The sequence below is a fragment of the Anomalospiza imberbis genome, chromosome 2 (assembly GCF_031753505.1).
Source record: "Anomalospiza imberbis isolate Cuckoo-Finch-1a 21T00152 chromosome 2, ASM3175350v1, whole genome shotgun sequence".
NCBI classification, from domain to species: domain Eukaryota; kingdom Metazoa; phylum Chordata; class Aves; order Passeriformes; family Viduidae; genus Anomalospiza; species Anomalospiza imberbis.
The window spans coordinates 107,967,436-107,982,354 of NC_089682.1; the positions used below are offsets into that span (position 1 = coordinate 107,967,436).

The 14,919-nt window shown below is 35.6% G+C and overlaps 1 protein-coding gene across 1 annotated transcript in view; it reads left to right on the forward strand.

Moving 5' to 3' along the window:
- Positions 1 to 13,004, forward strand: part of TM9SF2 (transmembrane 9 superfamily member 2) — a 29,900-nt gene extending 16,896 nt beyond the window's left edge. Inside the window, exons 8-17 of the mRNA XM_068182517.1 lie at positions 876 to 955; positions 1,047 to 1,155; positions 1,276 to 1,408; positions 1,655 to 1,774; positions 3,919 to 3,976; positions 4,623 to 4,782; positions 6,273 to 6,424; positions 7,449 to 7,560; positions 8,173 to 8,344; positions 12,339 to 13,004. Of these exons, the coding sequence (XP_068038618.1) occupies positions 876 to 955; positions 1,047 to 1,155; positions 1,276 to 1,408; positions 1,655 to 1,774; positions 3,919 to 3,976; positions 4,623 to 4,782; positions 6,273 to 6,424; positions 7,449 to 7,560; positions 8,173 to 8,344; positions 12,339 to 12,406 (1,164 nt within the window). The 3' untranslated portion in view covers positions 12,407 to 13,004. The remainder of the gene's footprint in view (positions 1 to 875; positions 956 to 1,046; positions 1,156 to 1,275; positions 1,409 to 1,654; positions 1,775 to 3,918; positions 3,977 to 4,622; positions 4,783 to 6,272; positions 6,425 to 7,448; positions 7,561 to 8,172; positions 8,345 to 12,338) is intronic.
- The last annotated feature ends 1,915 nt before the right edge of the window (positions 13,005 to 14,919 follow it).

A 14,919-nucleotide genomic window follows, 5' to 3' on the forward strand; every position in this document is an offset into this window, starting at 1 on the left:
CCTTTGAGACATGGTTTTATTATCTTAGTGAACTATATATATGATCTTGACTATATTTTTTAACCCACTGGGTCTTTTTCAAAATCTGGCTTTACTGGAAGCACTCTTGCTCTTGTATGTTATAAATTACTGAAAAAACAGCCTGTCAGACACCTAGCCAGTTTTGTTAATCAGTTTGTTTAATAGCCATCTTCACCTTGATTAGCACTGTCTATTCCTTTTTTCCTGTTTACTCTGCAAAATAAAACAAAGAAATGTTCTTTTTGAAGTGTAATTGATCAATGAATGTTCATTTTGAATAAGTTTAATCTGTTGAAATGCCTGGAGGAATAATTTGCTTCCCTCTACAAGCAGTGTAAGTTCTGTAGTACTGTCTCCCCACCTGTTCTGCAGTAAAAGCTGTTTGTAATGGGATTGGTATTTGGTACTGAAATGAGGTTGTATGAAAGCAAAGGATAATTTGGACAGGGCATGATTTACAGAGTGAAGTATCATGCTGGAGACTGTATAGCATAGTTTAGTTTCTTGATATATGGATTTATATGTGCTAAAAAATGTATGTTCTTTCATTATTCTGCTAGTCCATTCCAGATGAACCAATACAGTTCTTGAAGGGAGGATGTACTATTAAATTAATTTGGTAAGCCTTAATGTCTTAAGAAGACACAGGTGCTCAAATTCAGAAAATATTTTGGTTTAGATTCTATGGTCAAATCTTAGGTTTGCTCTAGGTAGCTATTATTAAACTATTTCTTGTAAGGAACTTGGAATTTCAGTTAGTCACAAGATTTAAGATTGCTTTGCACAAACATCAACTTTTAAATGTATGAGTTGGATACTCACTGTGTCTGCTGTTCATGTGTTAACTCTTCCAGGAAGAAAAAAATATCAGGTGGGCATCAAGATGGGATTATATTTTGGAATCCATGCCTCACACTCACATCCAGTGGTTTAGGTAAGGAGGAAGTTTATTGTACTGAAGTGTTTACATTGCAGTTTGAAGGATGATTTTCATTAATTTTTTTTTTGGGGGGGTGTTTTTTCAGTATTATGAATTCCCTGGTGATTGTCCTCTTTCTGTCTGGAATGGTAGCTATGATTATGTTGAGGACACTCCATAAAGATATTGCAAGATACAATCAAATGGATTCCACTGTAAGTCTAAAATGTAGCTCCTAAATTTTATTTGGAATGTAATTTTTCCAGTTAAATGTGTAGCTGTTACAGGCTATTTAAGTTGCAATCTGTATTAAAATGGATGTATTTCTTTTACAGGAAGATGCTCAAGAAGAATTTGGCTGGAAACTGGTTCATGGTGATATTTTCAGGCCCCCAAGAAAAGGAATGCTGTTGTCAGTTTTTCTAGGCTCTGGCACACAAATCTTAATAATGACTTTTGTTACCCTGTGTAAGTAAAGTGGGGAGGATTTAGTTGATTGTACATGATTTTTCACTGCTAACTGCATGGTACTAGCAAAAATAGAAGTATCATTTTGTCTAGAAATTTCATAAAAGTCATTAGAAACAGCTGAGGTAGTAGACATGCAACTTAGTATGCACAGATTATAAGATAACTGATGTACTGGCTTTAAGTCAAACATAAAGTCTGAGGTTTCTAATATCATTTCTAAAATTGTGCTTCTCTGCTTCACAGTTTTTGCTTGCCTGGGATTTTTGTCACCTGCTAACAGGGGAGCTCTGATGACCTGTGCTGTAGTTTTGTGGGTACTGCTTGGAACTCCAGCTGGTTATGTTGCTGCCAGATTCTACAAATGTGAGTAATAGTTACAGAAAATGACAAGGCTTAAATTCATTAATGTAAATTATCATTACAGAACTGTTTTGCTGCACTGTTTGTAGCTTCCCTCAACAGAAAGAAGCTGAAATGTACTTACCTTAACCGAAAATATACATAGAACACTTAACATAGTTACACTGGTTTTGATGTAATCATGCCAAGATCCTGAATTGCTCTTGCTGCTGTGTATTTGTGAAATTAAATAGTATTAGTGCTAAGGTCACTACTTCTTCACATCAGACTGTTTTCTGCTTCTGTTTCCTATCACTGTGGGGACTGGTAAACCTGCACTGAGTTTTAGCTGTGGATGTTGCTTGGTAACACACAGCTGCACCCCCAAATCGTGTACCTCAGTTCTCGCGGGCCTGGGATTTATGACCTCTTTTAGCTAGCTCCCAGATATTTTGGAGAATAATGCTTATCAGACTGTGGCTGGAGCATGGGGAGAAGGATAGTTAGGTGTTCTGTAGTTGAAGAAATCAACCATGTGGTGTTTGGGCCCCTGACAGGAGTTAGTTGATACTGTTCTGCCTCACTGATCCCAGCTATTGTTTCAAGACCGGTCTGTCTGCTGGCCTCAGATGGTTTACCCCTGTATCCTCTGATTTATTTTAAGGTGAAGCATGGCATTCCACATACAGCTTGTTTTAATTACTGAACTCAAGGTGAAAGTTTTTTTGACAGAGAGATGGATCTTGTGGACTACTTTGGTTGTGAATATACGGGGCTAGAGGAGAAGTTTATTTCAGAATTTCAGCCTGGCAGTAAATATTGGAGTTCTTTTTTCCAATTTTTTTGTAATTTTCATGTGGGGAAAACCAGTGGGAAAAGTGAATTTGTATCTTGTAGGGAGTTTTTTACATAGTGGTGGTGATGTGAAAGTGAAGTATTCCTAATATCCAAGCCAATTAGACTTAAACAGAAGGAAATTTTAGTACTAAGAGCATAATTGAGGATAGAATTATTCCTTATATTGTGGTGTATGTTGTGTGTTTTGAAGGATATTTTGAAGTGTATTAATGGTAAATTGAATCCTGTGTCTTTGGTGGAGATATAACTATTAAGGATAAAATTTAATATTTTACTTACTGGGAATCACTTAGTTGATACTTGAATGTTACTAAGACAGTGAATGACTAATCCAGAGATATTTTTGTTATAACAGGAAGTGGTTTAGACCCTGTATAGACCATGTAAACATGAATGGGGTTTTATTTATAGTATACAAATAAAGTAATGTGACACATAAAACAAAATGCAACTGAAATGGATTTCCAATTTTAAAAGTTGTGGGTTTTTTTTCCAAATTGCACTTAAAAAGTGAAACCTGAGTTGAAATTAAATGGTTAATATTAATAACTCCTGTCACATTCTTCCAAGTTTTTATGAAGAAATAGAAACTTAATTAAAATCATTCTAATCATAATCACTTCTGACTCTTGAAATAAAGAAGCATGTCATTTTGGCAGTGCTCAGATGAAATTATCAGCTTCACTGCACTCCAGCAGGATATTTTCATTTGAAATTATTTTGACTAGAATTTTTATCAACATAGTGCAAATTCAGAAAGATTTTCTTTAAAAAGCTATCTTTGGTCTTTTGCTATCACCACTGCTTAATGCTGTTAAGACTCAAGAAAACATCACTACTTCTGTAAGCGTGTTAGTTCTGACTCTCCTGTAAGATTCATAGGCAAGAATTATTTCAAGAAGACTGTTAAGCTTGGTTTTCGCATATTTATGTATCTTTACCTACTGAAACCTGCAGTCAAATGTTAGAAAGCTTAAATTCTTTAATCACTCCAGGTTTAAAACATCTTTTAAAGACTTAGCAATACTGCAAATCTGCTTCCTCCTTTTAGTAGATAAAGTCGTCAGAAACACAGTTTTAGTTGGATACCTTTCCTGACCTTGGTCTGAGATGTTTTGCTTTGAAGTTCTGTGATTAAGCAATGGATAAAGAAATGTAATTTTGTTACTGAATATTTAGTTTACTGGTTTGGGGCATGATAGCACATTATTTTAGTATTTGCAAGCTAAGTATAACAGGTAAATGGACTGGAAAATTAATAGTTGAGATTAGTGCATGTTTTAATGTCCGTCAAATGTTTTAATATACAGCATTTGGAGGTGAGAAATGGAAAACAAATGTCCTGCTGACATCATTCCTTTGTCCTGGGTAAGTTGAGAATATTGTCATGATTAAGAGAATTAAATTGCTTCTCTGATGTGCATAGCTAATTTTTTAGGTTTCAGCTATACAAGTAAATCTTACATTGTCCCCTCATTCTGGAAGCTACAAGAGTATCATGGTGCTTTTGACAAAGATGAGTATGTTAGTGGCATATCATCCATAGATTTTTTTTTTTGTAAGCATTTGTTTACTCTCACCACATGAAAAGGTTGATTAGGAAAAAGCATTATGATAGTAGTATGTTCTAGGCCTTTTTATTGTAGGCGAATGAAAAGTTCTTTTATTCTCTGTACTGTTTCTCTGACCACACTGTAGTCAGTCTTATATAGTGTCATATAATGTATAACCACTCTGATAATTTTTTCCACTTAATCACAGCAAGCAGTCTTACCCCGAAGTGTAGTTAAGACAAGCATATATTTGAAATAGCTTAGTTGGAACGTCAGCGCCTGCTGGAGTTCAGTCCCACTAGATTAACAAAGAATTGCTTGTCTGATCTCTTTGTTTTCATGTTTTGTGTGTGTCATTTGGTTTTAGCAGAGATTTGCACTAAAATCTCAACATTGTTTTGTCAACGTTACTAAATGTTAAGAAGTATTTTTGTGCTCTAAGTATGCTCTGTGTATTTCAGAATTGTATTTGCGGATTTTTTTATCATGAACCTCATTCTCTGGGGAGAAGGCTCTTCAGCAGCTATTCCGTTCGGTACCTTGGTTGCTATTTTGGCACTCTGGTTTTGCATATCTGTACCACTGACGTTTATTGGTGCCTATTTTGGGTTTAAAAAAAATGTAAGTGTTTCTGAGAAGTTGTTTTTTAAAGTATATACGTATATAAACACACACAAATATTTTTCTCTGTATAGGCCGTGACTGAGGTAGCACCTAAGCTAGTTGCACTGTTGGCCCCAGTTCAGTTCAGTTGCTTTAGAACTGCATTAGATAACCAGTCTTGGTATTCCAAGGCTGTGACACATGGTTGGTGGCAGTGATATTTCTCTGCAGAGATTTGGGTTGTCATTGTATTTAATTGAGTGGCTGCTACAGATAATTCAGTGATTTGAGCATTTTTATTTTAATTAGCATCTTTTTCATATCCTAAAACAAGTACTTGACCCAGCAAGCATGAGGGAAAGCAAATTATGCATTTCTGGGTTTTGTCATGTATTTCTTGTTCCTGTCTGCCCTCTATACTGAGGATGTTTCCTGATCAAATTGCTAATTGCTAGAGTTCTGGGAAATCTGTTTGCATAAGTGTTCTGTAAATGGTTACCTCTGCTTGGCGGACATTAATTGTGATTTACTCCCAAACCAATAAATTTTACATCTTTTTATGAGGGCTTTTTGTGACCAAACGTTTCACAATTTGGTGACCAAATCATTAAATAATGAGTTTGTTGTTTTTTTTTTTTTTCCCTAAAAACTGTTTACTGTCCCCCACAAATAAATTTCTGTAAATGCAGATACATTTGTGGGTTTCTCCTGCACAGGAAGCCAGGATTCTATCTCCCTGCAGATCTCCTGTAATACCTTCAGAGAATATTGGTTTAGTAGGCACTTTTAAAGTCAGTTGTGTAGTTGTGCTGTTTTTCTTAACCAGAATTTAGTGGGTTTTTTCTGATAACTATGTTGACATTCCATCAAGTTCCCCTGCGTTGTACAGGTGTGTACATCTTCTTTTAAGGAAGGACGATTTGATAAGCTAATGAGGCAGTGTGGTAGGTGTCACAAAAACTTGAAAATCAAATCAGAAAGGAAGTATCTATTGACGCTTTTGATGTAATCTTTATGAAAGGCAAAAGATGCAAAGCATGCATGTATCTTACAATGCCTTACATTGTTTTCTCCCACTGTGCTGATCCATGCATGTGTCTTAAATTAGGATTAAATTGCCAGGTTAAGTCCTTTCAGTAAGTTTATCCTAGTGTGATTCTTTAACTAAATCCTGAAAGACAACATGCAGGAATTTTTAGAAGGTGAAAGCAGGAATCTGCACCACCAATTGAAATGTGGTAATTCAGCTCAGGCTCTGTAACAGATGATAGACAGGCAAACATAAAAAGGGAAGTCCAAAATACCTGTCACTATGTTTTCAGTAAGAGCTGTCTTTTAGCAAGTTTGCCAAGCAAGTGTTGGTAACTGAGCTGGAGCAAAAGCAAATGTAGTGTAGCTGGGTGTGCACATGCTCAAAACAAAGAGTAGACTTTATGCCACCACTCAATACAAAAAGAAAGCACAAAGGTTTTATATTTTATTTATTTGTTTGTTATTTTTGTTTAAAGGCTATTGAACACCCTGTTCGCACAAATCAAATTCCACGTCAGATTCCTGAGCAATCGTTCTATACAAAGCCATTACCTGGCATTATCATGGGAGGGATTCTTCCTTTTGGATGTATCTTTATACAGTTGTTCTTCATTCTCAATAGTATTTGGTAAGTTCACCATAAATTGAATTCTCTGTCATAAAAAGTGGTAATCTCTTTGTGAAAGTTTTTCTTCAAGATCCTTTGTCTGATTTTTTGAGGATGCAGGGTTACCATAATATTGGTTCAATAAAATGGAAATGTTAACATCTTTTTAATATTTTGTTATTTCAAAGGTACTCAGTGCCTGTTGTGCTCTTTGGGGTGTACAGAGAGGTGGCTGTGATATGCTTAGCAATTTACAGCTGACCTACCTTCAGGTAGTTTGTTGTTTTCTCATGCTACTCTTCTGACTTCATGTGGAAGTGGCTCTGAAGCTGATATATGGCATATAACTCAACAGTGGTAAAGCTTATTAAAATAAACTTGAGATTTTTTGGTATTAGAAAAGTATTACTGCTCTTGGGAGGAAAAAAAAAAGAACCAAGAACAAATTCTTGTGCAATCTTTATTTAAAAAAGAGTAATTATTTTAAAAAATAAAGCACCATAGACTAGTCCAGTATAAGTGAATTTCGATGTGCACTCACTGACAAACTAATCTACTGTGAGGAATTTGTCTTCCTTCTGGCACAATTTAGTTATTAGATCTTGTTAAACTGTTTCTGAACCTTGAATAGGTGCCTCTACCCAACACAGACAGCTACAGCATTTGACATTTCTTATTATTTTGGAGCTTTGCCCCTTTGATTGAAATGTGAGGTGAAATCCAGGTTTTTCTGAAGTCAGTGGAAGAGGTCATGCTGACTTCACTGGCACTGTGATTTCACCATTATGTTTAGTCATTTTTTTCTCTAAAATCCCAACCAGGGGCATGCTTTGGCCTTCCTTTCTCAGTGTTCTCAGACTGAGCTGCCAAAGTTCCTATTCTTTAGTTAGAAAATAAATTAGTCAATTGTATGGCTGCACAATTGACAGTATCTTAATAGGAAGGGGAAATACTTAAGGTGAAGGTGATGTTACTACCTATGAAGAAATAATAATAGCACAATGGCTATTTAGGTTTGTTTTTTTTTTTTAACTCCCTTTTATAGGTCCCACCAGATGTATTACATGTTTGGCTTCCTGTTTCTGGTATTCATTATTTTGGTTATTACATGTTCTGAGGCTACAATATTGCTCTGCTACTTCCATCTATGTGCAGAGGTAGGAGATATTTCCTCTGTTTTCAAACCTGATAATGTTCTAAGAATGCTTAAAAAAATTTAAAGCTTTTGTAATTGAAAATAAGTATTCCAGAATTCAACATGAACACTAGTGCTAGATGAGATGTACTTAAACCATGTCTTTTAAAGGTGAAGCAGGCTACTTTTGGCAAAACTTTTAAGAAATATTAAATACCTGCACTGGGTATTGCTGAGTCAGATACCACATCTTAGATTCTCACTCCCTGTTTTCTGAAGGTGCTAAATTAATCTATTAATTTTGTTCAATCAGAGTGCATTTTGGACATGCCCAATCTTGGGAAAAAATATCTACAGCTGGAAATAAGTACACCTGGCTTATTTGGGGTTTTAGTATTTTGTGTATTTGTTATTGATCTTCAGGTAACTTATCTGTAATTTTGAATGGTGTAGTTAAAGCAGTATTGATTATTTATAGTTCTTCTCCTTCTAGATAAAAAGCCCTACAAAAACTTACTTTTGTATGAAGTCATAATAGAGAAAGTCACTCTTCTGCATTTACTAGTAGGGTCAGTGGGCTACAGGTGTATGCAATATTTCTCACACATTTGTATTTTTTCCTCACTCCTTCTAGGACTATCACTGGCAGTGGCGTTCATTTCTCACTAGTGGCTTCACTGCAGTTTATTTCCTAATATATGCAATACATTATTTCTTTTCTAAACTGCAAATCACAGGGACAGCTAGCACCATTTTATATTTCGGTTATACCATGATTATGGTTTTGATCTTCTTCCTTTTCACAGGTAAGTGTATTAAACTTGAATTTTAAACTTTGAATCTGCCTTTAGTTTTGCACAGTAGACTCCTTGGCAAAACTGATCTTGATACAGAATTACAAATTTATGTATGCCTTTGATTTTTTCCAGGTGTAGCATATTGCAACTATGTGATTACAAACTTTAATAAAAGAGATAAGTGAGGAGGAGGCAAAACTACTGCTAACTTGAGGTGTGGCCTATAATTAGGTCTACAAATATGTGATAAATACTTTTCCAGATTTTATTCCTATGATAGTCATATGACAAACTCAGGCTTTTTTAATTAGTTATTTTTGGAGAAGCACACTTCAAATCACACACAGTCAAGTATAATGTTACAGTGTCAAGATAAAAACTGCAGATTTTATGGAATAGCTGTAAGGAAGAGAGAGGAGTAATAGTTGACAAAGAATGCCTTTTTTTTAATTTGCTCTCTTCCAGAATGTATTTACCTTTATCCCAATTGCATTGAAGTGTCATGGGAAGCAAACAGAATTTCTCTAACATTTTTTTATCAGTCTTGTCAGAACCTTGTAATCTTCATTGTGAACATTTGGAAAATACATCTGTCTTAGGTGCTGCATTTCAATTTCCTCTTCGGTAATTGAGATGAGGTCATACAATTTTCCACTGTAGTCTTTAGTCAGACAGAAACAGCCCTTGTTTAAGGTAGAAAAATGGCAGTGAAAATGCAAGAAGTCTCCTTTCAAACTGATGCAAGAAGGCAGCAACTGCCAACTCCTCAAAAAAATCTTAAAAATTCTGTGTTCTGCTCCAGCAGAATGCAGTCCATCCTTGTGTAAGTACTTCTGAGACTACTTTGAACTGATCAATGGTTTAAATAATTTCAGGCTTTATGTTGCTGATGACTTTTAATGATTCCAGAGGCTTGGATATGTATTTATGTATAGACACAATCTTTTGAGGCCTCCTAGACTACAAATGGCTTGTCATCAGAGCTTTTAATACAAATCTCACTATGACTATTAAGTAGAATTTTCATTTCCACTTAACATAGGAGAACAAAGACAGTGAAAGAGAAAAGAACTAAGAATGGTGTTCATTTTAAGTGTAACTGAACATTTCAAAGACATTTCTACTTCAGCTAAGGAAATATTGAAGCTGTTTGTGGACTGAATGCAGATGATGATGAATGGGAGCAATGGCCTGCAAGGATTTTCTTGGGTCATTGCCTGTTAAAAGGAAGAAATGGGACTTGAGTGCATTATATAATCTCATTGAAAAGTGATCAAGCTGTGTCCCAAAAGTGGTCAGTTTTATCTTCCATCCTTCATTTTAAGTCAGTCCAGTGTATTTTGGCATTGCTTGCAGATAGTTTGTAATTTATACATCTCTACTTTTATTCACATTTCTGTACCAGTTTGCAAGTCATTCTGAATGCATAGATCAGAGATTCTGCCTCCCTTGCTCACATTTTCTTCTTTTCTCTTAACCTTTACTTCTGGTCTGGGTGTACTGATAGTTTAATCAAACTACAAAATCCTAGGATGTGTGATTGTTCAACTAGAAATGAATGTGTATTGCTCTATGCAGATAGATTTTAAATGCAGTGCAAACTTACAAAGTAGTGTGAAAAATAGCAAGGCCTTACCTAAGTGTAAGGTCAATTAATTTAGTTTTATCAGCTTTTCCAACAGATGTTCAGCAAGTCTGCCTGTAACAGTAAACAGTTTTGCCCAAAACCAGAATTGTGTTTACCTTGTCTCCTTTGTTCACTCTGTTCACTTTGGATGCCTGCACTAATTCTGGAGCAGATTCATTCAAGATAAAGGGGATTTACAATAATTTTCTATGCTTAGATGTGGTTTAGCTGCCTTTTTGCATCTCAGATACCCATATAATTTCCATCTTTTGGCTTTATTCTTCAAGTCAGTCATATCACATGACATTGTCTAGAAGCATTAAGATGTGTCCACTGCATCCCCATTTTCCTTTGCTAAGGTGTTTTTTTTCAGTTGACCAAGTGGCTGTAAAGCACCTGCCAGCAAATTTTTAGGGTAGGTTCACAAGCATGCAAAGATGATGTGGTTTATTCTCGGCCCCTTTCAGCTCCTTTTTGTGGCAGTCGTTTGTTTGTAATTGGGACAGTGGAAATGCAAGTCATCCTGTGCAAATAGAACTGTGTTTTCAGAGTCTGTATGCTCTTGGGTTTTTTAAATTTTCAATTTCTGTGTTGAAACCAGGGGAGTATACACTTGTGGTAATTAAATACACAGAATTGTAAAACACTGTGCTTAATGATTTTTTACCTACTTCTCTCAAGATTAGATGCAAATTACCTTTTAATTTGGGGAAATAATCCTGTTTCTTAAGATTTGAGAAGAATTTCATCCATTTAGGTTGATATGATGTAAAAGCAGATTATGTTCAGTTCTCTGAGATTTACTGAAGTGCTCTGAGATAAGGATTTACAGAAGAAATCAGAGGTAGGGTAAAGGTACAAACAGGTCTCCTCCATTTTTTTAAACAAAAGAACGTATTAGCAATTTAGCAAAAACTGCTCCCAAAGGCAACTGACTTCCCATGTCAGGATGATAAAAAAGCTAAAAAGAAAAAGTCATAATTGTTGTATGAAAACTATTCTGCTGCTGCTTACTCATCTGTGAAGAATTGTCGGAATCAGGAGGAAGGGTTTTGACGATGCCCTGCTGCTATGTCGGTGTAACACATGCTTCAGGCACTTGCATCCATACTGCATTCCAGGTCATTGATCAGACTCAGCAGGCAGAATACCAGGAGCTACATGACAAATCTTTGATTCACAGCTGGGATCACAACTATGTATCATAGTAAATGAATTGCTTAAACATCAGTAGTTTAGCAAGCGTAAAGTGAAAAAAAATGACCATGATATCATTCGTGGTTCCTTTCGAGCTTTTATAGAGAACAAACTTGTATAGAGAACAAGTTACCACAAAACTTTTGTTGTCCCTCTTACCAGATCTAAAACAAAGGAAGATTTTTTCCTTTAAAGAACTTCCTTGACACTTGTATAAGCTAAGGGTATAATTTTAGAAGAGGTACTTAGGTAAAAATCAGATAATCTTCAGGGTTTTTTTCCTGTCCTAGTTTTTGTGGGAAATTAAGGTTCCTGTAACAGGTGTTCTGAGCTGCTGTTTAATCCAGTATCATTCTGATTGAGATGGAATTTTGATGTAATCCAGTTAGATTAACAAAGCTCAACTATATTAACTATTTCACATTCAGAATAATATTTTTGTTAAAAGTTTCTTTTGGAGTTACACAAAGAGGTGGGATGAAGCTACTGTTTTTATTCTGCTAGAAGGATAATAAGTTATCAGGGAAATGGTCTTCATCCTTCAATTTTAGTTCAAATCTGTGTGTACCTTTTGACTGTCGTAAGTATTTCAGAAGTGTTTATTTTTAAGGTATGCAACACATGTTTTCAGTAGGACTACAAGTTTTGTAGTAACTACACTATGGTTTGAAATTTGTATTAACTCGGTCTATGGAGAAATAAAGGTAGTGCTCTAGTTTTCCAAGACCTTAAAGTATTGCTGAGTAATGGGAACTGTGATGCTGTTATTATGTTTATTAAACGTATTAAAAATATTCTGACAGCTGAGCAGATCAGATAAAGTGTGTGTGAGTAGTCACTGAGAAAGGGTGAAATGGAGCAGTGTGAAGGAGTGGGACTGCAGCATACTGGAACAACAAGAACAAATATGTAAGACAAATAACACAGGAACGTCTTACCACTAGAGTCTTCCACATGATCTGTTCTATGTTCCTGAAAATAATGAGATAGGTTACAGAGTAGCTGATGCCTGTAAGGACCGGGTACTGTCTGTAAATTTCCATTATCTGATCTGATTGATGTACTGAAGGCTAAGGACAGCAGATCACATATACATGCATCCTGACTTAGAAACTACAGATAGAAATTAATGTCTCCTGTGTCAGTGTTCTAACATGTAATCTTTTTCCTCTCTTTTAGGGACAATTGGATTCTTTGCATGCTTTTGGTTTGTAACCAAAATATACAGCGTAGTGAAAGTTGACTGAAGAAACCAATGTAAAGAGTTAACACAGAAGAGATTTAATCTTCATTAACATAACTTAAAAACCTGGTCTCCTCGATGAACTTGAGCTTTATCAGAAGTATTGGCTTCCTGTTCTTTGAGAATGATACTGAAATGCACCCACTTTTCCACTAACACGTTTGTATTGTGACTTAACAACCTGTTTTCATTCAAACCTTAATGAAGATCAGAGTTACAATATTTATGCATTTGTAAATACAACTATACTTTAAAAGAAATGTTAAATTCTAATGGCAGAATAGAAGTGGCTGTATTACACAACTTAATGATACTTCTGATCAAAGTACACCTGTAAATAGGTTTTTCTAGCTTGGTAGGTGGGATGATTTATTTTTCTTTGAGGGAAATGAGGACTTTTTATTATGCTAACTTTGAAGGATGACTCTTAAGAAGTGTTGCTTTTAGTCTGGATGTGATTTTTATTTTTTACTGGTGTTACGTCCATAAATATTCTGATTTCTGTGACTTAATTAGTTTTGGTGTTCTTGGCCTTTTAAACTATGTGCCTCTGAGTCCTTGAATTTATAAATTCATAATCCAATAAACGTTGTAAAAATGTCTTCATTGACTTATTACATATTAGAAGTTCATAAAAATATGTAAATACAATTATATTGAAGACAGATGCTTAAAGATTGCGTAAAGTATTTTATGGCATTTTCTATGGTTTAATGTATATTGACACACATTTAGATCTGCAAGAATTATTATTTGTGCTAAATGGCTATATCATGGACATGTGATTGTGGTGCATGGGAACTAAATTATACACACATTTAACAAAACCTCTCTGCAGCATGAATCCAGTCCTTAACCCAGAGATTGCCATGGAGTTGTCACTATGTTGAGAAGATCTTACAATGCACAAGTCGGCATTCTCTGCTGACCTTGCTTTTAGATCTCAATGATGCATATTCTATAGAGCAACTATTGCTGACTGTACTTAATGTAGGTTAAAAAATAAAAGAAAATTACTATTTTTGCCTTATATTAAAAGACTAATGTCAATTTTGGATGACTGGCATTAAACCTATATTTGCCTTTTTTTGGAAACTGAGTATTTTGTTTAAACCTTGTTTGGTAGTTTTAGATTCGTAACACAATTCGGCTGGTAAAATTTTATTTAAAATTAAACTTCATGTCCCAATTGCCATTCATAAGGTTGGGGGGTTTTATTCTTAACAGTTTACTTTTCTACAGGACCTTAATCTCTGATGATGCTTCAATATTGGACCCAATAAAAATATCCTTGGTTAAGGTAACTTGTCAATATTAACCTCCCAAAAGTTGGCACATCAAGGCTTCAGGGGGCATTCCCAGAATTGCAGTGCTCCACAACCCTTCCCAGATGAACCACAGAATTGCAGTGCTCCATAACCCTTCGCAGATGAACCACAGAATTGCAGTGCTCCACAACCCTTCCCAGATGAACCACAGAATTGCAGTGCTCCACAATCCTTCCCAGATGAACCACAGAATTGCAGTGCTCCAGAACCCTTCCCAGATGAACCACAGAATTGCAGTGCTCCACAATCCTTCCCAGATGAACCACAGAATTGCAGTGCTCCACAACCCTTCCCAGATGAACCACAGAATTGCAGTGCTCCATAACCCTTCCCAGATGAACCACAGAATTGCAGTGCTCCATAACCCTTCCCAGATGAACCACAGCACTCATGCTCTGCCTGTTGCCAGACACAGCTCTGCTCAGATGTGGACAGGCTTGTTCTTGTGCCTCTCCCAATATGTAGTCACTAGGAAATGCTGATTTTAGGTAAATCTTCCATGCTTTATGTTCAAAACAGGAAAAGGGTGAGTATGGTAAGTGTTTGCTCTTTACTACTGCAGTGAACTGTAGTGTGACTCTTGATTCAAATGTCTAAAACTATAAAACTGAACAGTCTTCCTATCCCTGGTTTTGTGACCACCTACTGTATATTGACTGCCTGAAATCATCAGTAGTTTTTACACAAATAGGGATACTGAGTTTGAAAAATGTGAATCAATTGTCTGCTAATGAAATTCAAATTCAAAAAACCAGATTTTTGTGATGTATTTACAATTGCTGTTTAAAAGTCAGACTAACAGTAGTTAGATGAAGCCACTGTGGTATGTATGTGGGTTTGAAACTGATTGGTGTATTTTCCTGGGGATTTTTCCACAGACTAGTTGACAATTTGTGGCAGCTTCTCAAGTATTTTATTTCCAACTTAAAAGGCAGTCTGTGAAATGTGTCACTATCTTTTGGAATCTGAAGCTGCTGCATACACAGCTTTTCAAGCAGCCTTGCAGCTGTTTTGCAATTGCAGTGTTTCATTGTGGACTACTTGAGACAATTCAGAATGTTTAATGCATCACAGATTTTACAGAAGAGCTGTTCTAAAGCTGTTTTTGCCCAGTAACACATTACCACCTCAGATAATTTAAAATGTTTTTCTAAAATTTAGGCTTTTGGTATGTGTTAGGGCATATAAG